At 52.1% G+C, this 25,880-nt stretch overlaps 1 protein-coding gene across 1 annotated transcript in view; it reads right to left on the reverse strand.

Annotated features, from left to right (window-relative positions):
* The window catches only part of GBA2 (glucosylceramidase beta 2), a 54,316-nt gene that overhangs the window by 22,809 nt on the left and 5,627 nt on the right, over positions 1 to 25,880 (reverse strand). The window contains exons 2-6 of the mRNA XM_065406743.1: positions 12,773 to 12,864; positions 11,801 to 11,916; positions 10,101 to 10,319; positions 6,945 to 7,184; positions 6,233 to 6,335 (exon numbers count right to left, since the gene is read on the reverse strand). Of these exons, the coding sequence (XP_065262815.1) occupies positions 6,233 to 6,335; positions 6,945 to 7,184; positions 10,101 to 10,319; positions 11,801 to 11,916; positions 12,773 to 12,864 (770 nt within the window). The remainder of the gene's footprint in view (positions 1 to 6,232; positions 6,336 to 6,944; positions 7,185 to 10,100; positions 10,320 to 11,800; positions 11,917 to 12,772; positions 12,865 to 25,880) is intronic.

Raw genomic sequence — 25,880 nt, forward strand, 5'->3', positions numbered from 1 at the left:
CCCATGCTCGGCCTTTTCTCCTGCCCCCACCTATGCTGCAAGCAACAAGGACACTGAGAAGACTGAAGACTCCAACAGAGGAGACTGGCCCAGGTTTCAAGGGTGAAACCTGCGTACTATGAACTGCAATATCCAGTGGGGTGGGAAAAACTGCTTAATCTAGATGTTGCCCAGTCTAATAGGGTTGAGAGTTTAGACTGCGTGCTTATATTTTACTTTATTTTGGTAACTAACGCTGACTTTTTGCCTATCACTTAATATCACTTAAAATCTATCTTTTGTAGTCAATACATTTGTTTAATTGTTTATCTTTGCCAGTGAGTTTGCCTGAAGTGGTTGGTAAATCTGCTCAGGGTTGCAAAGGCTGATGTATATCCACTTTCCATTGATCAAGTGCTGAACCAATTAATAATTTGCGCCGCTCATCTTGAGTAGTACAAGACGGTACATTCCTGGGGTACAGCGCTGGGAGCTGTGGGGGGATTTGGCTGGTGCCTTTCTCTGGGTGATTCATGAGTGGCTCTGGGAGCATTCATGCAATCTAGCTGGGTGTGAGGCTCCACATGCGGTTGTGCTGAGTGATCACAGCGCCTGGAGGGGTTTGCTGCTGGTCACTAGCAAGGCATTGTGAGAGACAGCCCAGGCTGGAGAGAGCTCAGGGGGCACAGCGGTCCCGCAGTCCCAGGCTGCACCCCGGGGATCCCGACACAAATGGGAGAAGAATTAGTGGTGAGATTTCATTCCAAAGTTTGTATTTCCCCTGCTGGTCTTTAACATCAATGGCTGTGGGTTCTCTTGGTGAGTCTATGCTCTGTAGTGAGACCTCACATAACCGTATTTTAGATGTTACCTAATGCTGAGGCATGCCCTCCTGTGCAAGTCCAAGCAAACTGAGTTCTGAACTATACCTTTAAGCAACTGCTTTTGATACTGTAAACTGCCCATTGGGAGCAATCCATTCCAACAGCAGGGGCCACACTCTTAGAAGTGCCTTAACGACAATGGCGTCCTTACTCCTTGGAGTAACACTGGAAGGGGACAGTTGCATTCGGTGCCAAAAGCCCGATGATGGGTGATCACAAGTAAATGTCAAAGCAATCTCGGAGACTTGCACTGTTCTTTGATGTAGCTACTGAGCTCAACCCTTGTCTGTGACAATTGCTTGCAAGACTACATTGGTGCATTCACAGAGCCAGAAGGGTCCACCAGATCTCTAGTCTGACCTGCAGTATATCCCAGGCCACCAAGCACCGCCCACTAAACCCAACAACGGAAATGAGACCAAAGTCGTGCAGCCCTCAGGAGACCAGGCAGTGACATGCCACAAGCAGAAGCCAGGAGGCGCCGAGAGGCACCATGCCCAAGGCCCCCACAAGGCAGGAAACTGATGGACCCGCACTCACACGCTGCAGAGGAAATAGAAACCCCCCATGGTCCCTGCCAATCTGATCTGGGAACATGTGGCAACCAGCTAGACCCTGAGCATGTGAGCAAGAACCAGCCAGCCAAGCCCCTGAGAGAGAGACTGATCGGTGCCACCTCAGAGCCCTGGCCCACCCGTCCAGTGTCCCATCTCCAGCGTGATCAACCCTGATGCTTCAGAGGAAGGAGGGGGAAAATGCACAAAACCAAAAAAACTCCACCCAACTACATGGGGTGGGGAATTCCTTCCTGACCCCCGCAGGTGACATGCAGAAGCCTGTGTGACGTTATTGACATGAACTGTGACTGTATAGATCATTGTTGCAACCAAGGTCCTATAGTTGCACCAAATCTTGTACAAAGGAGGTCAAGTAAGGTGTCTATGAGGAGGTTATGATTTGCTGGTTATGATTATGCTAGCTGGATGCATGTATCATTTTTGTATTTAAAGTTATAAGTGTTGGCTCTATACCTGTTTCAAATGTTGGCTCCTGTGGTAACACCCACGAAGTAATCAGCCAGATATGCCATGTAAGAGATCTGCAAAAATGTTATAATTTGCCAGATATGATAATCTTGTTTATATGTTTGTATCACCTTTGTATTATGAGTTATAGATCTGTATGTATGTCTGTATTTCAAACTATTTATGCTATGCTTCTGGGTGACACCCCAGACAATTAGGCATCAGCTCTGCCTAGCCTGCTTGATGGCTCATTAAGGCCCATCAGCTATACAAGTGACCCATTGAGAGAAGGCAGATACACCTTGTGACTCAGCAAGGCATGCAGGGACAGGCCTATGGACAGAACTGTAAGGGCTTGGCTACACTTGCAAGTTAGAGTGCATTAAATCAGTCCCGGGCGCCCTAACTCCTGAGGTGTGCACACTGGCAAGGCACTTAGAGCACCTGGACTCTGCAGCTGGAGCGCTCCTGGTAATCCACCTCCACGAGAAGCATAACGCTTGCTGTGCCCTGGCTGAAACGCCGGGGTGTCAGTGTGGACGACGTGTTGCATTACTGCGCTGTGATTGGCTCCGGAAATGTCCCATAATCCCCTGAAATCAAGTGGCCACTCTCATCATTGTTTTGAACTCGGCTGCAGGCATGCGGATATCCCCTTTCAAAGCTCCATTTCTGACAGCCGGCATGCTTATCAGCTCCGGGACAAAGCAAACCATTACTGTGGAATGCTGCTGCTGTCGAGACAGGCGAGTGTGTGTGAGGGGCGGGGGGGGGGGGGGTCTGCTGCTATTTGAACTTACAAGACAGCATGCTGACACACTCTCTGCCCCCAAAACACAGTCTCTCCCCCCACATACACACAACACACTCCCTGTCACACACACACACCCCATTTGAAAAGCACGTTGCAGCCACTTGCATGCTGGGATAGCTACCACAATGCAGTGCTCTCTGTGGCACTGCAAGAGCTACTAATGTGGCCACGGCACTGCGCTTGCAACTGAAAGTGTAAACACATGGCAGTGCTGTGACGGTGCACTCCATATGATGTTATGAAAATATGCTAATAAGTGTGGATATAATGTAACTGGAATATGCTTCATGCAAAAGGTCTTTTGTAAGGTATCATTACAAACCTTATAATCTACTGAGTATGGTCATTGTATTTGTATGAATGTATCACTCTTGTATCTGAAACTAGAAATATGAAATATAACTCTGAGGGCCTATTGTAATTATGCAAATTATCACGGCCATTAATGGTGGTTTGGAATCTTGATGGCTCCCGTTAACCAGGACAACTGACTGTGGATGGCTCTGTTTGCAGGCAGGCCTTCCTGTGAGTCAGGCCGGAAAGAATGGAGGCTGGGGTCTCACAGGACATGTGACCATATCACCTGGTACTGGAATCCATCTTAAACCTGGTGCTTTTCCATTTAGAAGGAGGGGTGGGGACCCAGAGAGACAAAAGATTCCCACCTTGTGCCAAAGCTATAAAAGGGGGTGGAAGAGAACAAAGTGGGCCACAGTCATGAGAAATCCCCTAGCTACCACCTGAGCTGGAACAAGGACTGTACCGGGGGAAAGGATTGGGCCCAGACTAGGAAGGTGTCCAGTCTGTGAAAAAAGCCTATTGAAACGTCAGTTTTCTTACTATATTAGGCTTAGACTTGCATGTTTTATTTTATTTTGCTTGGTAACTTACTTTGTTCTGTCTGTTATTACTTGGAACCACTTAAATCCTACTTTTTATATTTAATAAAATCACTTTTTGCTTATTAATTAACCCAGAGTATGTATTAATACCTGGGGGAGCAAACAGCTGTGCATCTCTCTCTATCAGTGTTATAGAGGGCGAACAATTTATGAGCTTATACAGGGTAAAACAGGTTTATTTGGGGTTTGGATCCCATTGGGAGCTAGGTGTCTGGGTGCTGGAGACAGGAGCACGTCTTAAGCTGTTTTCAGTTAAGCCTGCAGCTTTTGGGGGACGTGGTTCAGACCTGGGTCTGTGTTTGTAGCCGGCAAGCGTGTCTGGCACAACCAGGCAGGGCACTGAAGTCCCAAGCTGGCAGGGAAAACAGGCTCAGGGGTAGTCTCAGCACATCAGGTGGCAGTTCCCAAAGGGGTTTCTGTGACCCAACCCGTCACAGGCGTTTTCCCTGCTGCTGTCTCCGAGGGCTGGTTTAACTCCCAGCGCTCTACATCTGCAAGTGTAGCCAGGCCCTTAGGCTTCCAAGCCATGTGCTGGGCAGCTTGTGTTTGAAACAAAGGAAGCACAGGCCGCATGGCAAGAGACTATGAAAGGCAGCTGCATCTTCTCCATTTTGTCTTCAATCCTGCTGCTGACCTCTGGAGGAACCTTGCTACAAACTGAACCTCTGAACAAAGGACTGAATGACCCATCCCAGCTGGGATGTTTGTACTCCAGAGACTTGATTGGTTTAAATCAGCAGTAATCCCATCAAGCCTGAAACAAGCCTGAACCAATAACTTTGCCATTACTGTATGTAATTGATTCCATTCAACCAATTCTAACTCTCATCTCTATCTTTTTCCCTTTATGAATAAACCTTTAGAGTTTAGATTCTAAAGGGTTGGCAACAGCGTGATTTGTGGGTAAGATCTGATTTGTTTATTGACCTGGGCCTGGGGCTTGATCCTTTGGGATCAGGAGAACCTTTTTTCTTTTACTGGGGTATTGGTTTTCATAACCATTCGTCTCCATAACGAGTGGCACTAGTGGTGATACCGGAAAACTGGAGTGTCTAAGGGAATTGCTTGTATGACTCATAGTTAGCCAGTGGGGTAAAACCGAAGTCTTCTCTGTCTGGCTGGTTTGGTGTACCTCAGTAGTGAAGGGCCCCCAGCCTTGAGCTGTGACTGCCCTGCTCTAAGCAATTTATCCTGAACTGATACTCTCAGAAGTGTCCTGCCAAGCCGCTTTGTTACACCCTGAAGCATGAATTTTAGGGACATAAATTGGAAAGGACTTCCTGGGCTGTCAAACTCTGCCCTGCCATCCCAATACTTTACCTCATTTTTCAATTAAGATAATATGGAACATGAAGGCATGATGGCTGATGGAAAGGAGTGTATAGAAATAGAAATTACCACATTTGAACTGGAAGAAAAAAATCAAAGAACTTAATGTGCTCTAATCAGGGGGACCAGATAATTTTCATCCCAGAATACTGAAAGAGATGGCTTACGAGATTGCTTGTTCAGTAGCAAGGATTTTTAATAAATCTGTCCATTTGGCATTAGCACTGTATGCCTGGAGAATAGCTAACACTGTACCTATAATTAAAAAAGAGGAAAAAAGTGATCTGGACAATCACAGAGGTCTGACCTCAGCACTATGCAAGACTTTGGAACAAATTGTGAAGGAAAGAATAATTATATTAAATTCCTGGAGGTAAACGGAAAAGGGGATGTCGTGCAACATGGGTTACCAAAGGTAGATCATACCAGACTAACCCGATTTCCTTCTTTGAGGAAATTCAGTATATCTCTAGAACGCTGGTTGTGTCTTCCCTTGACTGGTGAACTGTTGATCACATACTGATGTGTTTCTGGGTGAACTGTTGATTGGTTGACAATATCCAAGTGCCTGATTTAACACTGTTCATGCTAAAAGTTGACCTGAAAAGAACCTAGCACTAAATTAGCACGCTAGTGCTCCCTGGGCTCAGTTCAAAGGGATGAGCCTATTAGATTCTAGTCGGAGATTGGCTGGAACACTTAGACAATTGGCAAATCTAGTCTATTTGATGTCACCTTTAAAATCTGACCCGCATCTCAACAAATTCATAAAATTGACCCTTTCATGCTTACAGTGATTTAAACAACTAGCAAGGAGGTGCCTTCGGAGGCACAAGGAACCGGCTGGAGAATATTCTAATGCCTTTTCGGAATGTCTGCTCCCCCTATCTCAGAACACAAGAACAAGGGGACATTCAATGAAATTCAAAGTCGAAAAATTCACACCCGATCAAAGGAAATGCATGTCCACACAGTGCACCTATTGAACTCACTGCCACAGGAAGTTGTTGAGGCCAAGAACTTAGCAGGAGACAAAGAGAGAAGATGGACATTTCTGTGGCTGACAAGACTACCCGGCTTCAGGGTTTAAACCACTCTCTCACTATCAGAGAGCAGGATGAGCTCTTTGCAGGAGGCCGATTATCCCACAGCAGCTACTGCGGGATCTCCCACCTGCCTCTGAAGCAGGGACAGTACAGAGCAAGGTGGGCCTCGGGTCAGACCCAGTCTGGCAGCTCGCTGACGGCAGAGCTGTGCACCCCTCTGCTCAGAGAGTTACCTGGCCCGTGCATCACTCACCTGCCGGGGAGCCCAGCCTGCCGTCCTGAAGGAGGTCTTGCCACACCGCCTGCCCTGTGCCAGCGGGGTTGAACGCTGTGAGGTGGGTCACTCCTGTGCCGGCCTAGCGGAGGAAGAGAAGGACGCGGTAAGTCTGGGGGAGCTGTTCATTTCTAGCAGCAGGGTTAGCATCTGCTGGCTGACTGAGCCCAGGCCCCTGGCAGCGTTCAGGACTGGATCTCAGGGAGAGCCACTCCTGTCCTGGTAACCCACTGGCCCCAGCTCTGTACCCACCATCAATCCCAGCTCCTCCTGCACCCCAGGGACCTGCAGGCCCAGGTCTTACCCATCCCCCAGCCTACAGAGGGGATGTCAGGGAGCAAGAGCCCTTTAGAGCCTACGACCCACCTTCCTGCCCTCCCTGGAACTGGGGCCGGCACGAGGGCCGCCCAATGGCCAAGCCCCATCATGCTTCACTGGCTCCCCAGCCGCTGCAGAGCAGAGGCTCCTAAGCTCCAAGGCTGGGGCCTGCAGCAGCTGCCCCTCCACCCTGCCCACAGACATGGCTGTAGCTGGAGAGCCAGGGGCTGGGATCCCTGTCACTGGGGATCAGGCAGGGGCAGACTGAGGGGCACAAACCTCCCCAGAACCCAAATCCTGCCACCAGGGACAGACGCGGGTGCCCCCCATCCCCCAGCACTGAGACACGCAGCCTCCCCAGCCTGCCCTCTACCTGCTCCCTGGCGGAGATGGCGAGGGTGTAGGGGTTCACGGGGCTGCAGTGATGCAGCAGGACTCCCGAGACCCGCGCGCCCTCCTTCTCCAGGCTGAAGGGCTCGTTCCAGTGGCCCCCGCTCTTGTCCTCCTTGGTGCCCGTGCCGTTCCGCAGGGTGAGCATGATGGAGACATCCACGGCCTCGTCGCTGCCGTTCTCCAACTCCCAGACGAACACTCCCACGGGTAGGCTGGTGTCCTGGGGAAACAGGCGCCAGGTACACGCAGCTCAGAGCCTGCCAGGCAAACGGCTCGGAGCATCCCCCCTGCACCACGAGGAGCTGGCTGGGCTGCGGCGCTGCAAGGGGAGCAACGGGGCCGATGCAGCAAGGCCCAGAGCACAGGGCTCCACCGGAGGACAGCCCTGCACCAAGCAGCACCAGGGACGCATGCCCACAGTGCTGGAAACGAGGGGTAAAGGCCCCGAGGGCGACTGGTGTCGTGTGCCTGGAGCCATTAAACCAAAGCGCTCTCCGGGGCAGCGCCGGGACGGGTACATCAGTGGGGCAGCTGCACGCCCACGCACGGGGCTGACCCGAGGCTGGGACGGCGAGGACAGGCCGGGAGCGAGGCAGCCGCACGCCCACGCACGGGGCTGACCCGAGGCTGGGACGGCGAGGACAGGCCGGGAGCGAGGCAGCCGCACGCCCATGCACGGGGCTGACCCGAGGCTGGGACGGCGAGGACAGGCCGGGACGGCGAGGACAGGCCGTGAGCGAGGCAGCGCTTGGCCGCATTACACACGGGGCTGCACTTGTCGGGGAATTGGGGGATCACACTCTTCTGCGGCAGCTTCCCTGGCCTGGGGAGCAGCTGGACCTGAGCGATTCCAGCTAATCAACAGCATCACTGCCGAAGTCTCCCGTGGCGAGGGTGAGCTGGGCTGGGGCCCAGCTGATAGACTGGCCATGGGGAGGGGAGGGGAGGGCAGCCAGAAGCTGTTGGGAGCATTCCCTGGGGCAGAAGGACAGTTCCACGGGCTCCAACAACAGGGCACCAGGCCCCCTCTGCGGGGGCAGCACCAGAGACAAGCCCTGGAGCTCCCGCAGCCCCGGATGCAGGCAGCCGGGCACCAGTGGGAAGGGGGCTGTATCTAGGTCAGGGACAGGCACCGAGAAGAGGTAAGAAAGGGGGAGCTCAAAGGGTCAGAAACAGCAAAGTGCAAAAAGGGGACAGGCGGGTGAGAACTGCCGGAGAGAAAACCTTGGGGTGCCCTGCCCGGTCACACCCCCTCTGGCAGGAGGGGCAGTCTGGAGGGGAGGAGAACATTAGACAGAAATGAGGAAGGAAGAAAGCCCCGCAGTTGTGAGCCAAGCAGCCCTCACCCTGGCCCAGCCGCATTCCTGCCCTGCTGGGGTGGCTGGGGAAGCCCCAGAACTAACCGGCTTTGGCAGGTCACCAGCCAACCACCCTGCTGAACTGCTGTCTCCCCTTCTCACTCGTCTGGCCAGTCAGACTCAACCCCCTGGGGCAAGGACTGAGCCCTTCCCTGTGGCTCTGTAACACTCACTGCCCCGTGGTGCGGCTGTACGACACGCCGGCGCGTAGAGGCTGCCAGACGGGGCCCGGCTCATCTAGTCCAGTATCCTGGACCAAGCAGCAGGTCTATGTATCACGGCCCCCGGGTGGGCGCAGGAGTCGCTGCTGCCTGAGCTGGGTGATCCAGTTCCATCAGCCACAGGCTGCTGCAGACTCAACCCTCCATCCGGGTCAGCATCACGCCGCGTCAGGCTGTGATAACCTGCCTGGAGGAAGCCTCCTGCTAGAGGCTGGGCTGCATCCTGGAGCAGGGGCATTTATAGCATTTCATTTTGTAAGACTGGACGCTGTTACCGACATGAGTGTCCAATCCCTCCTTGAATCCTGCTGAGCTCTTGGCCCCAGTACCATCCAGTGGCAGTGAGTTCCACAGGATAACTGTACAACATGTGGGAAAGCATTTCCTTTTCTCCCTTGTTCCTGTGCTATGAGACAGGGCGAGCAGACGCTTCTGCTGCACCTTCCCCTCCCCATCATTCTTCTGTGATTTCATCGCACCCACCCTGATTCAGCTACACTCAAAGGCAGCGGCCCCAGGCTTCCACTCTCTCTGCTGGAGACCATTCTCTGCTCTCGCTGCCCATCTCTGACCCTCCCCCCATTCTGTTTATAAAGGAACAACGTCCCCTGCACACAGCCGGGTACCTGCGGCAGGGAGCAGGGCAGACCTGCCCATCGCCCCCACCCCACTCCAGCTTTGGGAGGACACAGCCCAGCCGGCTGGAGCCTGTCAGTGCAGCTTTCCCCAGGCAGGTTTCCAGCTGTCCCCTCTCACCCAGAGTCCCCAGGAACTTCCCAGCCACACTCTGCCTTACCCTCTATCTGGGACTGATACCAGGGCCAAAGACCAGGCAGAGCTACTGCCAGGCCCCAAGGGCGGGGCGAGGCAATGGAGTGATAAGCAGAGGCCGATAAGGAAACACCTGTTGGTGACAGAATGAGAGGGATCTGGGCCGCAGCAGGATGGAGGCCTCTCCCATGCCATACTCCAAAGCACTAGTCCTGCTGCCCAGACTGTGACTGAGACCATCCCCCAGGCGCCAGGCCTGGTGCCCAGATGTGACTGAGACCATCCCCCAGGCGCCAGGCCTGGTGCCCAGACTGTGACTGAGACCATCCCCCAGGCGCCAGGCCTGGTGCCCAGACTGTGACTGAGACCATCCCCCAGGCGCCAGGCCTGGTGCCCAGACTGTGACTGAGACCATCCCCCAGGCGCCAGGCCTGCTGCCCAGACTGTGACTGAGACCATCCCCCAGGCGCCAGGCCTGCTGCCCAGACTGTGACTGAGACCATCCCCCAGGCGCCAGACCTGGTGCCCAGACTGTGACTGAGACCATCCCCCAGGTGCCAGGCCTGCTGCCCAGGCTGTGTCTGAGACCATCCCCCAGGCGCCAGGCCTGCTGCTTTATCTGCCAGCTGGGAACTCCAGGCTCCATTCCCAACCCCTCGTGTCACTCTGCGCTGATCCCTCAGGTCGAGGCCAGTGAGACGCGGGCCCCCGTGGTGAGGACAGTGACTACGATGGGTTAGGCCCTGACGGAGGCAGGGATGAAGGCTGAAGAAGGGGGAGCCTCACCTGGTAGTCGTGTGGGATGATGGGGCTGACCTGCCGGCAGGTGAGCACCACGTCCTGCCCAGGGAGCTGGTAGACCGTCCAGGCCCGAGGGTACAGGGCATGGTAGAAGGCGTAGTGGCCGCAGTAGCCCCAGTTCCAGCCCTGCAGCACGCTGGGTCTCTCCACGGACAGGACCTGCTGGTAAACGGTCTGTCCCTTCCGGCGCAAGCAGACGGTGAACTGGGAGAGGAGGAGAGCACAGAGATGGGAATGCTGGGCAGGCCCCCCCAGGAGCCGGGCACGCTTCAACTCCGGCAGCAGAACCCTCCCCAGCACTGGCTGCCCGGGACAGCTCAAAGAGCTGGATTTGACCTATAGGCCCTAAATGGCCCGAGTCCTGCCCACCCCACAGACCGTCCATCGCCCTGGGCTGGCTCAGAGGGGCGGGGGGCCAGGCATGCCCAGCCGGGGTGCTGGGCTTTGGAACCCACTTCGAATGCAGCAGTGACTATGGTCATCCACCGGGCAGGAACGAAGGCCCCGAATGCGCTCACAGGGAGGCTGCCCAAGAGATCTGGGCAGGGACCAGCCAACCAGGCCTCAGGGGGAACCCTGCACCAGAGGGAGCAAAGTCACGCTGGAGGCGGCAGAGGAGCCACCAGAACCTTGAGGGAGGAGCTCAGTGAAAACGGGAGCGCTGGGAACCTGCATCCAGCCGCTACGTGGCTGCTCAGCCGGCTGAGGCCTGGGCGGCACGGAACGCAAATCAGATTCATCACCTCTGCAGCCAGCCTCCCGCCCGGCCGGCTCCCGGCACGGCTGTGTCCTGCTGGCACTGGGGGGCCCGGAGCGGCTGCAGCCGCCCTCACGCCCGCTGCTGTGCAGGTGAGGCTCTGAAAGCTTGGTCCTGTGCCAGGGTCAGCGCCTCAGGTCTCTGCGCAGGCGGCTCATTGTGGGTTTTACAGGATGCGTCAGCTCTACTGCAAAGCCGTGACACTGAGCTCCTGACGAGGCGTGCACCGCAGAGAGCCCTGGGCCCCTTTCCCGGGCATCGGGGCCTTCACCCAGCGTATCGGCTCAGCCCACCCTGCAGTCCCAGGGGCCACGGCAGAGGCTCCCAGCCCAGACCCAGATCCTGTTGCGACTCCTCTGCCAGCCCATGGAGTCAGATTAGGACAGGAGGGAAAGGAACTGGCAGTTCCCCAGTGTCCCGTCCTGGGCAGGCTCCGTGCTCACTAGCCCTGAAGCCCTCGTGCACCCCGGGCCACTCAGGCTGGGCCTGTGGCTCCCAGCCCCTCCCATTGCTGTGCTGATCGGTCACTCGCTCACTGACAGAATAACTGGCAAACGCGGTCCCCGAGCGGCCGTGCGAGGAGTGAACGACCCAGGGCTGGGCAGCAGCGACCCTGCTCGCATGGCTGCTGGGAGCCGCTCCATGGACCACGCTGCCAGAACCACGAGTTTCTCTTGGCCTCCTCCTCTACCCCATTGCACAGAGCTGTTTAGCAGCTGCCACGTTCCACCTCAGAGGTGGCTGCATGGCAGTAGGGGGGGGGGGGGGGGTGGAGCCATGCCCATAGGTCCCTTCCTTACCCCTGGGTGCAGAGGGGGAACTGGGCCTTCAGGCTGCACCACCTAACGTGGATAACGCGCCAAGCCCCGCAGAGGAAAGGGGGCCAGGCGGCAGGATGCCACAGCCTGCAATGCAAACACACACCCACCTGGTCTGCTACAACTGTCTTATGGTGGTACACTCCGGGATTCAACTGCCATCGACAGAACTCTCCCCGCCAGCCTCGTGTGATGGTACCTCCCCCAAACCCACCCAGCGGGCACCCTGTTAGAGAGACAAAACAGCAGATTCACCCCTCCCTGCAGGAGCCCGGCAGGAGAGAGGGGCTAGCGGGACGTGGGGGCACATGCACTGGGCAGGGGAGGCTGAGTTGCACTCAGTCCAGCACAAGCCAGCCCCCCCCCCGCCCCCAGGGTACCCCCAGCAGCCCCCGCCCGCCCCCAGGGTAATCCCCAGCAGCACCCACCCGCCGGTGAACCCCCGCAGCACCTGCCCCCTGGGATAACCCTCACAGAACCCACCCGCCCCGCGGCACCCATCCGCTGGTGAACCCCCGCAGCCCCCGCCCGCCCCCAGGGTAATCCCCTGCAGAACCCGCCCGCTGGTGAACCCCCGCAGCACCTGCCCCGCAACACCTGCTCCCCTGGGGTAACCACCACAGCACCCACCCACCCCACAGCACCTGCCCCCAGGGTACCTCCTGCAGCAGCCACCTGCCCTGCAACACCTGCCCCCTGGGGTAATCCCCACAGCACCCGCCCCAGCACCCACCCCCGGGGATAACCCCTGCAGCACCTGCCCCCTCTGGTAGCCCCCACAGTCCCCACCCTTACTCAGGGTTACCCACAGAACTCACCTGCCCTGCCACGTGCCCCCCCCCCCCACCCGGGGTAGCCCCACAGCAGCTCCAGACGGCGGCAGCCTTGGTGTGTCTCCTGTTCTGTCCACACCAGCATCCCCCCACCCACAACCACCTGCCCTAAGCCCTCAGCCCTGGGGGAACCGTGGCATCTTCCCACCTGCCTCCCCAAGCCTCAGGCCCAGGGAGACTCAGCTTCGGTGCCCCAGAGCGACCCTGCTCCCCCCACACGGCTCCCTCCTGGGTGAGTTGGCAGCTCACCGTAGATCTGGCGCAGGGGGAGCGGGTTGAACAGGTCGATGACGGGACACTTCTTCTCCACGTGTGTCTTCCTGTACCACCACCGCAAATACCTGCTGAGGGGAAGGGAGACCTGAGAAGGGCTCCAGCGGGTCACGGCCCCAGCCCGCCCAAGGGGAAGGGAACCCAAGGGGCCCTGGGCCAACTCGCCCAGGACCGCCTGCCCTTGCCACCGTGCAATGTGGGGAACGAGTCGGCTGGGGTCCCAAGCGGCCTGACAGGTCAGACAGCAGCACAGCACGTGGCAGGATCACACCACGCTCGAAAGGCGCTGTCTGGCCGAGTGAGACACACCCCACGCCCCCAGGGCAGGGCAGAGCCAAGCACCACCCTCCTCCCGTCCCCCACAAGAACAGAGCCAAGCCTGGAGCGCGCGGTGCCAGGAAGTAACAGGGGGGTAGCCGTGTTAGTCTGAATCTTAAAGGTGCCACAGGACCCTCTGTTGCTTGGTGCCAGGAAGGAGGTGGGAGGGCGTGGGGCGAGTGCCCAGCCTCGGAGAGAAGGGAACAAGCCCAGAGCCCGCAGGAGGGAGGAGTCGTCGCCGGCCGAGAACACAGAAGAAGCAATCAGGGCAAGAGAACCGTGAGGGGACCAGGGCACAGAGGCCAAGGGAGGACGTAGGGAGCAGCAGACAGGTCAAGGAGCACGATGGAGCCTCGGGATGAAAGGGAGACGAGGCAGCAGCTGGAGAGGCTGTTTCCAGCCTGGCGCCTTCATTGTCATTACCTCAGAGATTCCAAAGCCAGAAGGGACGACTGTGATTGTCCGGTCCGACCCCCTGCCCGGCACAGGGCCCAGGATCGGTCCGACCCCCTGCCCCGACACGGGCCCCAGGACCGGTCCGACCCTCTGCCCCGGCACGGGCCCCAGGACCGGTCCGACCCCCTGCCCCGGCACGGGCCCCAGGACCGGTCCGACCCCCTGCCCCGGCACGGGCCCCAGGACCGGTCCGACCCCCTGCCCCGGCACGGGCCCCAGGACCGGTCCGACCCCCTGCCCCGGCACGGGCCCCAGGACCGGTCCGACCCCCTGCCCGGCACGGGCCCCAGGACCGGTCCGACCCCCTGCCCGGCACAGGGCCCAGGACCGGTCCGACCCCCTGCCCGGCACAGGGCCCAGGATCGGTCCGACCCCCTGCCCCGGCACGGGCCCCAGGACCGGTCCGACCCCTTGCCCCGGCACGGGCCCCAGGACCGGTCCGACCCCCTGCCCCGGCACGGGCCCCAGGACCGGTCCGACCCCCTGCCCCGGCACGGGCCCCAGGACCGGTCCGACCCCCTGCCCCGGCACGGGCCCCAGGACCGGTCCGACCCCCTGCCCCGGCACGGGCCCTAGGACCGGTCCGACCCCCTGCCCCGGCACGGGCCCTAGGACCGGTCCGACCCCCTGCCCCGGCACGGGCCCTAGGACCGGTCCGACCCCCTGCCCGGCACGGGGCCTAGGACCGGTCCGACCCCCTGCCCGGCACGGGGCCTAGGACCGGTCCGACCCCCTGCCCGGCACAGGCCAGAGAACTTCCCCAAAATAATTCCTAGAGCAGATCTGTTAGAAAAACATCCCAACTTGATTTAAAAGTTGTCAGTGATGGAGACTCCACAACAACCCTTGGTAGGCTGTTCCAGTGATTAATTTCCCTCACTGACAAGAAAGTACACCTTATTTCCTGTCTGAAGCTGTCTAGCTTCAGCTTTCAGCCAATGGATCACGTTGTACCTGTCTCTGCTAGATAGATGAGCACTCCAGTCTCAGTATTTGTTCCCCATATATGCAGTGTAGTTTTCTCTCTCACCAACAGAAGTTGATCCAATACAAGACATTACCTCCCACACCTTGTCTTTCTGTTCCCCATCTAGGTACATACAGACTGGAGTCAGGTCACCGCTTAACCTTCTCTTTGTTAAGCTAAATAGATTGAGCTCTTTGAGTCAGTCACTACAAGGCAGGTTTCTAATCCTCTGATCATTCTTGTGGCTCTTCTCTGAACCGTCTGCAATTTATCAACGTCCTTCGTGAACTGTGGGCACCAGAGCTGGGCACAGGAGTCCGCCGGCAGCTGCACCAGTGCCATATTTAGCATAGAATCATAGGACTGGAAGGGACCTCGAGAGGTCATCTAGTCCAGTCCTCTGCACTCAAGGCAGGACTAAGCCACCGCCCTCTCTGCTGCCGGACTCCCTTGGGTGTCACCCGGAGCACCGGGGAATGCGGGGAGAGAGGTTAAAGGGAGGTGCCGGGGGGTCTCTACGGCCCCTCACCCTGTCTCTCTCTCTCTTCCGCCAGCTTTAACCCTGGGTGTAACCCGGGCCACCTGGGAAAGCAGGGAGAAGGGGGGCTCTCTTTAGAGGCTCACCCCACCTCTTCTGCTGTCCTTCCTAGACCATCCCTGACAGGTGTTTGTCCAACCTGCTCTTAAAAATCCCCAATTATGGAGATTCCACAACCTCCCTAGGCAATTTATTCCAGTACTTAACCACCCTGACAGTTAGGAAGTTTTCCTAATGTCCAACCTAAACCACCCTTGCTACAATTTAAGCCCATTGCTTCTTGTCCCATCCTCAGAGGTTAAGAAGAACAATTTTTCTCCCTCCTCCTTGTAACAACCTTTTATGTACTTTTATGAAAACTGTTATGTCCCCTCTCAGTCGTCTCTTCTCCAGACTAAACAAACCCAGTTTTTTCAATCTTCCCTCATAGGTCATGTTTTCTAGACTTTTAATAATTTTTGTTGCTCTTCTCTGGACTTTCTCCAATTTGTCCACATCTTTCCTGATATGTGGCGCCCAGAACTAGACTCAATACTTCAGCTGAGACCTAATCAGCACCGAGTAGAGCGGAAGAATTACATCTTGTGTCTTGCTTACAACACTCCTGCTAATACATCCCAAAGTGATATTTGCTTTTTTTGCAACAGCGTTACACTACTGATTCATATTTAGCTTGTGGTCCACTATGACCCCCAGATCCCTTTCCGCAGTTCCTTCCTAGGCAGTCATTTCTCATTTTGTATGTGTGCAACTGATTGTTCCTTCCTAAATGGAGTACTTCGCATTTGTCCTTATTGAATTTCATCCTATTTACTTCAGACCATTTCTCCAATTTGTCCAGATCATTTTGAATTTTAATCCTGTCCTCCAAAACACTTGCAACCCCTCCCAGCTTGGTATTGCCCACAAACTTTATCCATGTACTCTGTATGCCATTATCTAAATCATTGATGAAGATATTGTACAGAACCGGACCCAGAACTGATCCCTGTGGGACCACACTCGATATGCCCTTCCAGCATGACTGTGAACCACTGATAACTACTCTCTGGGAACGGTTTTCCAACCAGTTTTGCACCCACCTTATAGTAGCTCCATCTAGGTTGCATTTCCCTAGTTTGTTTATGAGAAGGTCACGCGAGGCAGGATCAAAAGCTTTACTAAAGTCAAGATATACCACGTCTACTGCTTGACCCCATCCACAAGACTTGTTAGCCTGTCAAAGAAAGCTATCAGGTTGGTTTGACAGGCATGATAAGACCCAACAGCATACTTGGCATTGTAGATCCAGATCATTACTGGCCCCTGCCCAGGGAGCTGACAGACCAGTGCCGAGCCAGACACTGCAGATCAGGCACAGATTGCTGGCACTGGGGAGGTTACGTACGCACATGCTGATGTGAACCTTGCCCTCCCGTCCCCCCCATGCCCTCCGGTTATCATCTTCACCAGCGGTGTTTTGTCTAGAGGGAGAGTCCAGGCACTGGGGCAGACCCTAGTGTAAGCACAGTTCATAGAATATTAGGGTTGGAAGGAACCTCAGGAGGTCATCTAGTCCAACCCCCTGCTCAAAGCAGGACCATAAAAACCTCCAAGGAAGGAGATTCCACCACCTCCCTAGGGAACCCATTCCAGTGCGTCACCACCCTCCTAGTGAAATAGTTTTTCCTAATATCCAACCTAAACCTCCCCCACTGCAACTTGAGACCATTACTCCTTGTTCTGTCATCTGGTACCACTGAGAACAGTCTAGATCCATCCTCTTTGGAACCCCCTTTCAGGTAGTTGAAAGCAGCTATCAAATCCCCCCTCATTCTTCTCTTCTGGAGACTAAACAATCCCAGTTCCCTCAGCCTCTCCTCATAAGTCATGTGCTCCAGACCTCTAATCATTTTTGTTGCCCTCCACTGGACTCTTTCCAATTTTTCCACATCCTTCTTGTAGTATGGGGCCCAAAACTGGACACAGTACTCCAGATGAGGCCTCACCAATGTCGAACAGAGGGGAACGATCATGTCCCTCGATCTGCTGGCAATGCCCCTACTTATACAGCCCAAAATGCCGTTAGCCTTCTTGGCAACAAGGGCACACTGTTGACTCATATCCAGCTTCTCGTCCACCGTAACCCCTAGGTCCTTTTCTGCAGAACTGCTGCCTAGCCACTCGGTCCCTAGTCTGTAACAGTGAATGGGATTCTTCCTTCCTAAGTGCAGGACTCTGCACTTGTCCTTGTTGAACCTCATCAGATTTCTTTTAGCCCAATTCTCCAATTTGTCTAGGTCACTCCGGACCCTATCCCTACCATCCAGCATATCTACCACTCCTCCCAGCTTAATGTCATCTGCAAACTGGCTGAGGGTGCAATCCATCCCATCCTCCAAAACTTTAATGAAGATGTTGAACAAAACCGGCCCCAGGACCGACCCTTGGGGCACTCTGCTTGATACCGGCTGCCAACTAGACATGGAGCCGTTGATCACTACCCGTTGAGCCCAACAATCTAGCCAGTTTTCTATCCACCTTATAGTCCATTCATCCAGCCCATACTTCTTTAACTTGCTGGCAAGAATACTGTGGGAGACCGTATCAAAAGCTTTGCTAAAGTCAAGGAATAACACGCCCACTGCTTTCCCCTCATCCACAGACCCAGTTATCTCCTCATAGAAGGCAATCAGGTTGGTCAGGCATGACCAGTACAGCATGCGGCCCATCCCAGTTTCAAACCATGCCTCATGGGACTTGTAAAGTGCCCTTTAGGTGCTACATAACTAAAGCAAACGTGTCTCTGTACAGCACTGGGCTGCGCCAATCAGATAACTTCTCCCTACCCGAAGGCTCTGCAGTGTACAGGCAGATGTGAACACAACGAGTCCAAGATGGAACACAGCCAGAGCGAGGCCTGGCCATGACAAGTGGAATGCTCCAGGGAACGGCGCCTGACAGCATTTCCTATCTGAGACGGAACCAAAATGCTGTTTAAAAGGAATTACTGAAAATACAAGCCCGGTTTCCTCAAAGGCAGACGATGAGCCGGCTTCAGGTTGGCCCCTCCAGCCTGGGAAGGGGGGCTGTTAGACGAGAACAAGCCTGGGCAGGGAAATAATAATTTAGGGTGAGACACCAGATGCTGGGTATGTGCAGAGAGAGACTGAATCCTGGGTCTGCTCGCTCCAGCCTGCTGCTTACGTTTGAAGAGGGGCTGCAGGAAACCCAAAGCAGCAAATATAGTATCGACTGACCCAGGAACACATGCCCTGACCATCAGTGGTGGGGACACAGACATTCACCTCCTGCTCAGTGGGCACCCTGTGCAGGTGGCCCTGTACAGGCTGCATGGCATGACTTGAACAAGGTTGTACGTGGCCACGGAGTCACCTGCCCTGACTCCAGAGAGACGCTGGTCCTGGGTCTGTAACACGCGGCAACCACCCGCAAGGCTCCAGGGCACTGGCCTTGGAAGCAGGGCAGGGGGATGCAGAACTGACCTTAGGGGCTTTCCCTGGGGGGGAAGCACTTTCTGAGCACTGGACAGATATTAACTAATGAACCCTCCCCGTCCCGGAGACGGGCCAGGGCAGCTTCCCATTGGTTGAACAGGGCTAGTCATGATAGAAAGGGGAGGGGTCTTGCGCAAGGTCACACAGCCCCCTGGCTCTGAGCATTGGGCTCACCCCTGCTTTGCACACTCAGACACCACGCTGGTGAGCATGGTTACAGCCTCGACAGAACAGAACAGGGGATCTCAGCCTGGCGAACGGGTACAAGGCAGCCACAGGACTCGGAAACGGCTACCCTGGAGCAGACAAACAGCCCCCTAGCTCAGCAGCCTGTCCCCAGGAGGGGCCCGCACCAGCTGCTTCTGGGGAAGGCGTTTGAATCCTGTGCAGGCTGGTGAGGGGAAACTTCGTTCCTCTCTATCCCCTCCCCTATTTATATCCTTAATGTTAACTATTATAGTTCTGCATAGTCTTGGTAGTCACGACCGCCCGGCCCTTCCCGGCCTGCTAACTGCGGAGTGGGGTCCCTGTATGGACCAGGTTATGATCCACCGAGAAGAAGGCAAAGAAGGTCCTCGCTGAACTCAGCCTGTGAGATCTTCTGAGCCAAATCTAACGTGTTCAGGACAAGTATCAGGGGGTCGCCGTGTTAGTCTGTATCCACAAAAACAACAAGGAGTCCGGGGGCACCTTAAAGACTAACAGATTTATTTGGGCATAGGCTTTCGTGGGTAAAAAACCTCACTTCTTCAGATGCATGGAGTGAAAGTTATTGATGCAGGCATTATATACTGACACATGGAGAGCAGGGAGTTACTTCGCAAGTGGAGAACCAGTGTTGACAGGGCCAATTCCATCAGGTGGATGTGGTCCACTCCCAATAATAGATTGAGGAGGTATCAATTCCAGGAGTGGCAAAGCTGTTTTTGTAATGAGCCAGCCACTCCCAGTCCCTACTCAAGCCAAAATTAATGGTGTTAAATTTGCAAATAAATTTGAAAATGAATTTTAGTTCAACACCATTAATTTGCACAGCACAGGCCCTAGGACCGGTCTGACCCCCTGCACGGCACGGGCCAGAGAACTGCCACAAAATAATTCCTAGAGCAGTTCTGTTGGAAAAACATCCCATCTGGATTTAACACTTGTCAGTGATGGAGAATCTATCGCAACCCCTGATAAACTGTTCCAATGGTTAATTCCCCTCACTGTTAAAAATGTGTCTTATTTCCAGTCTGAATTTCCAGCCCTGGATCATGCTCTCTCTCTATCGGCCAGATCAGGGGTCGGCAACGTTTGGCACGCGGCTCGCCAGGGTAAGCACCCTGGCGGGCTGGGCCAGTTTATTTACCTCCTGACGCGGCAGGTTCGGCCGATCGCGGCCCCCACTGGCTGCGGTTCGCCGTCCCGGGCCAATGGGGGTGGCGGGAAGCGGTGTGGGCGAGCGATGTGCTGGCTGCGGCTTCCCGCCGCCCCCATTGGCCCGGGACGGCGAACCGCAGCCAGTGGGGGCCGCGATCGGCCGAACCTGCCGCGTCAGGAGGTAAATAAACTGGCCCAGCCCGCCAGGGTGCTTACCCTGGCGAGCCGCGTGCCAAACGTTGCCGACCCCTGGGCTAGATTGATGAGCTCTCTATTATCAATATTTGTTCCCCATGAGGTACTTATTGACTGGAATCAAGTCACCCCTTAATCTTCCCTCTGTTAGACTCCAGAAGCTCAACCTGTTTAGCTCATCACTATAAGGAAAGTTTTCTCATCCTTTACTCATTCTCGTGGCTCTTCTCTGAACCTCTCCAATTTATCAACATCCTTCTTGAATTATGGACACCAGAACTGGACGCGGTATTCCAGCAGTGGTCTCACCAGTGCTGTACACAGAGGTAAAATCACCGGCCTGCTCCTACTCACTATCCCCGTGTATGCATCCAAGGATCACATTAGCCTCTTGGCCACAGTGTCTTCCTGGGAGCTCAAGTTCACATGATTATTCAACACGACCCCCAAATCTCTAACATTTTATCACCATTGAAAAGCAGAGTGGATGTGATTTAAATCGAATTGATTTAAATCACTAGTCAGGAAGACTCGATTTAATCATGGATTCCTACATAAAAGTGCATTCTTGTTGGTTGTTATAACCTTAATACATATTCTTCACAACTCGGAGATAGATGTAGGTTTCATTTTTAGAAGGTACACACTATACATTTTTAAAGTGATTTATTTTGAAAACTTTTCAGATTAGTTTTACAGCTATATCAGAAAATGAATGATGGTTTGGTTATTTCATTTACCGAAGATAATTGAAGCAGATATTTATGAAGTCATTGGGAGGTGAACTATCTCCAATTCAACAGGTAATCATTAATATTTGGAGGATTTTCTTGCCATGCTGTATTAGGAGGAGAACATCACCAGGCAGACATTTTAAAGTGTTTTATTTAACTAAAACAACGTTATGTATTCTGGATTTTTTTCTTCAACAGCAAACATATATTTTAACAAAACAAGCATATGAATTTTTGAATTTAGTTAAACTTTCAAGTTTTTTAAAATCAGGGAGGGATAGCTCAGTGGCTTGAGCATTGGCCTGCTAAACCCCAGGGTTGTGAGTTCAATCCTTAAGAGGGCCACTTAGGGATCTGGGGCAAAATCAGTACTTGGTCCTGCTAGTGAAGGCAGGGGGCTGGACTCAATGACCTTTCAAGGTCCCTTCCAGTTCTAGGAAATAGATATCTCCATTAATTTTTTTATTTTTATTTTTATTTATAAAATCAGGTTTGTTTTTGTTAAAATTGTTTTTAACTAAAATAGTTAAATGAAATATTTAAAAAAAAATTAAATTGACTCTGTCAGCCAGGTCAACATGAGAAACTTAAACTATCGGCTTCTGCAGCTAACTCCGTCGCCTTCACCTTCATTTTCCTGTTTGTTCATAATCTGGAAAAGAAAAACAAACTTTCCTGCGTTTTCAGGTACCAAATGATCTCTCAGTTTGGAATGAATTAGTCCAAAGGAAGAAAATATTCTTTCTACACCGGCAGAAGAAGCTACTGCTGTTAAAAGTGAGATCATCACTTCAACAGGCTCTGAATCCAAGTGCTCAAGCGACTTCCACCAGTTCACTGGTGTGACTTTCTTTAAAACATCATCAGCAAACATATATTTCTTGAATGGTTCACCCCAGCTCTGAAGTTTATTATTGTTGCCATTATGGAGGGATGATTGCTGCATGTCCATGTCATAGCCAACTCCTCTTCTTCAGCAGTTAAGGTTTGACCCTGGTACCAAGTATTAAGAATATTTGCAAGAAAATGCGCTGGAGATAGTGCTTGTCCCATTCGTTTTTTTAATGCTTGTAATTTAACTCTGTCATTGCATATTTCTCTTTTTAAGATCTCACTCAGTTCCTTCCAAATTTCAACAGCTATTTCCCTGCATTTTGTTCAAGGCTACAGAAATAGGCTTCAGGGTACTCAATATGTGTTCAACATTTCTCTTAAGCCCAATGTTGAGAACTCTGGCTGTGATAGTGCCATCTATTTTTTCACTATTTTGTTCACAAACTGTCATCAGATTAGACCAGTTCTTGATATAGTGCTCAAAACAGTCCACTACTGAGTTCCATTGCATGCCTTGTGGGAGAGTTAGTTTGGTTCCTTCCACTTTTTTCAGAGCAGCTGCTGCAAAGTGGTTGTTATGGAGGTATTTTGCAATTTCAACAACATTAGCCTTTATTTCTGGAACACTGAAGTCTTTGGCTAGGAGGTGCATCAAAGGAGCACTGCAACCGTATGTTATTAGCTTGGGACTCTCTTCACTCTCTTCTAAATAATTTCTTCTCATCTTGGATACATTTGCAGCATTGTCTGTCAGCAAGCTGTGTACTAGACATCTGAATTTTTTTTCAGTTTGTTATAGCTTTTACTGCTACTTCTTGTAAGTATTCTGCTATGTGCGCATTTCCTGATGTATCAATTGTTTCTGTAAGGAAGACATTCCCTTCTGTTGTCACACAAGCACATACAACAAGATCATTGTGGATATTGTTCCACCCATCGAGACTCAGGTTAACAATTTCACCCTCTAGACCTTTTGCACACTGCTCAATTTCTCTTTCATACACTTTATCCAGCAATTTGCCTGCGACATCTGCTCTGTTGGGTGGACTGTATCCTAGTCTTCATGACTCTACCATGTTAATGAAGTGTGGATTCTCAATCATTCGGAAAGGAGAGTTTGTTGCATAAACAAACCGGACAATTTTTTCATCAATTACCTCTTTTTGTAATCTGCTGGTTCTTATCACAAACGTATCTATGGTTGTTTCTGGATGATGGAGATTTTTTTCCCCTTTTTGCTACAGGTGATATACTGTGGCTATGTGACATACATGATGTGACTGAAACACTATCATTGGCAGATAACTCTGAAACTATAGAAAATGATGATGATCTTGAAGGTGGATAGTCTTCAGAATCCTGTATGTTGAGGATGGATTCTCCTACACAAAATAAGTCAATGCAGTTATTTAATTATTATTACCATACTGCTCATTTAGTATTACTCATTGCATTCACTGATACTCAGTACTACTTTAAAGGTGAAATTGTAAAAGGACGATCTGCCTATTTCAGCTATTTATTTTTTATCACAACTGCATCTAAAAAAACAACTATATTTTTTGCTCAAACATGAGAATTCAAGAATAGTCCAGAAGGAAGACAGGCTGTCCTTAAGAAAGAAGTATGAAATAAAAAACTTTACTAACCTGAAGATCCTGCATGTTCAGACGTGTTCCTTTCACCATCTTCAATGCAGCTTCCTCCTGAGAAGGAACACTTCTCATGATGTTGTTTCATTCGGGCAACCAAGCCTTGCATTTCCTTGTTGCACTGTTTGCATTTTACACGTATGCCTGTCTTACCAACAGGTAGAGAAACTTCATTAAAATATTCTCAAACTGGGTCTCTTTTACGGCCTGCTGCCATTATAGGTTTTCCCTTCTAGTGAGAGAATGGTATGGTAGATCTCCAATCAATGAAGGCTACACTCAGAAAGACCTCAAGACTACTGGAATATGCTGTTCAAACAGTTTCACTTTTGTTTCTACTGCCTATCCCTCCTGTAACGTTATTGATATAATCTGGGACGATATAGATCATCGTTGCAACCAAGGTCCTGTAGTGGCACGCAAAGCTTGTATAAAGGGGGTCGAATGGGGTGTCTAAGACAAGGTTATGATTTACTGGTTATGATTAGGCTGTCTATATGTGTGTATCAATTTTGTAGTTGAAGTTATGAATATTGGCTCTATACTGTCTGTATTTCAAACTTATGCTATGCTACTGGGTGACATCCCAGACAAACTGGTGTTAGCTCTGCCTAGCCTGCTTGATGGCCCATTAAGGACCATCAGCTATACAATGGACCCATTGAGAGAAGGCAAATATGCCTTGAGACTCAGCAAAGTATGCAGGAACTTGCCCATGTGACTCCAGACTCCATTTTGCTGTAATTTTCCACAGTAAGAACAAAGAGGTGTTCCTACACCTGGAAAAGACTATATAAGGCTGATGCCTCATCTCCATCTGGTCTTCAATCCTGCTTCATACCTCTGGAGGAACTTTGCTACAAGCTGAAGCTTTGAACAAAGGACTGAGGACCCATCCCAGCGGGGGATGTATTCCAGAGACTTGATTTGAACCTGCAGTTTATTCTATCGCTGCTGCAAGCCTGAACCAAGAACTTTGCCATTACTGTATGTAATTGATTCCATTTAACCAATTCTAACTCTCATCTCTATCTTTTTCCTTTTATGAATAAACCTTTAGATTTTAGATTCTAAAGGATTGGCAACAGCGTGATTTGTGGGTAAGATCTGATTTGTATATTGACCTGGGTCTGGGGCTTGGTCCTTTGGGATCAGGAGAACCTTTTTCTTTTACTGGGGTCTTGGTTTTCATAACCATTTGTCCCCATAACGAGTGGCACTGGTGGTAATACTGGGAAACTGGAGTGTCTAAGGAGATTGCTTGTGAGACTTGCGGTTAGCCAGTGGGGTGAGACCGAAGTCCTCTTAGTCTGGCTGGTTTGGTTTGCCTTAGAGGTGGAAAAAACCCCAGCCTTGGGCTGTAACTGCCCTGTTTGAGCAATTTGTCCTGAGTTGGCACTCTCAGTTGGGTTCCGCCAGAACCGCATTGTCTCACCTCCCTTCTCAAATTTATCTCCAGACTTCTTCTCCTTGTCCAGATCTATTCCTCCCCCAACAATCTTCTATTCATTGAACTTTTTGAAACTTTGCACTTTTAGAGAGAGGTAAGGGATTGACTCTGTGTACACAAATTTGCAGAGGGACAAGAGTGTTGAGGTCTGTTATTTCTCACCTTTATATATTATTTATTTAAAAACATTTTTTGCTGTTAACAAGCATGTTATCTCTGGTGACACAAATCCACAGTTTGAGAACTGCAAAACTAAGCATCTCTAGACTGAGCACTGAGTCCCTTTGGGTAGATAGAAAGATTAACCTAAATAATCTATACAGAAGCCCCTGGAACCCCATAAGATTGGGTCGCTAATCCATGAACTATTGGAACTCATTTATAAAACTTTTCTTAAACATTACATGAATATATCATCTCATACTATGGAATTAGAATTCATAATCCCTATTCCATGAGGAAATATCTTTGAGCTATAATGTATCTTAATTCAAACTATCTTTAGATAGGTTTTTCCTCAAAAAGCATTTTATCAAAAAAAAAATCTCATTTAAATAAAACAAAATCCGATTTTTTTTTTATTTTTTGTTGCTTTTCATCCACCCTGTTGAAAAGTGTCAGAGGAACTAGGCCAAGAGCAACCCACCACGTTTAGCAGCTATGACAGCTTGTCAGCTGGAGGGAAACTCCATGCAGGAGTCTGTGTCATTGCTCCCTTTCCAAAATATGCTGCAGCTGCTCCTGCATGTTGGCAAAATGGATACAGTCATGAGCGGCTGTAGCAGTAGGGTGGAGGCTGCCTGCAGATCTCCCTACTCCACTCTCTCTCTCTGGAGTACCCCATGTCTAAAGCCCCGCAAATAGCAGATATCCACTTTCTAGCCGCAGATATCTGCATCCACAGACCATTTTTGCAGATTGGATGCGGATACAAATTTGTATCTAGAGTCCTGCAAATCTGCGGATATCCACGTATCACGGATGCAGATACAAATTTTGTATCCGCGCAGGGCTCTACCCATGTTTGCCAGTGAGAAACACACCTCCTTCCACCTTCTCCCCTGCCGTTGTGAGACACCAA

This window comes from Emys orbicularis, chromosome 6 (genome assembly GCF_028017835.1).
Source record: "Emys orbicularis isolate rEmyOrb1 chromosome 6, rEmyOrb1.hap1, whole genome shotgun sequence".
Lineage (NCBI taxonomy): Eukaryota > Metazoa > Chordata > Testudines > Emydidae > Emys > Emys orbicularis.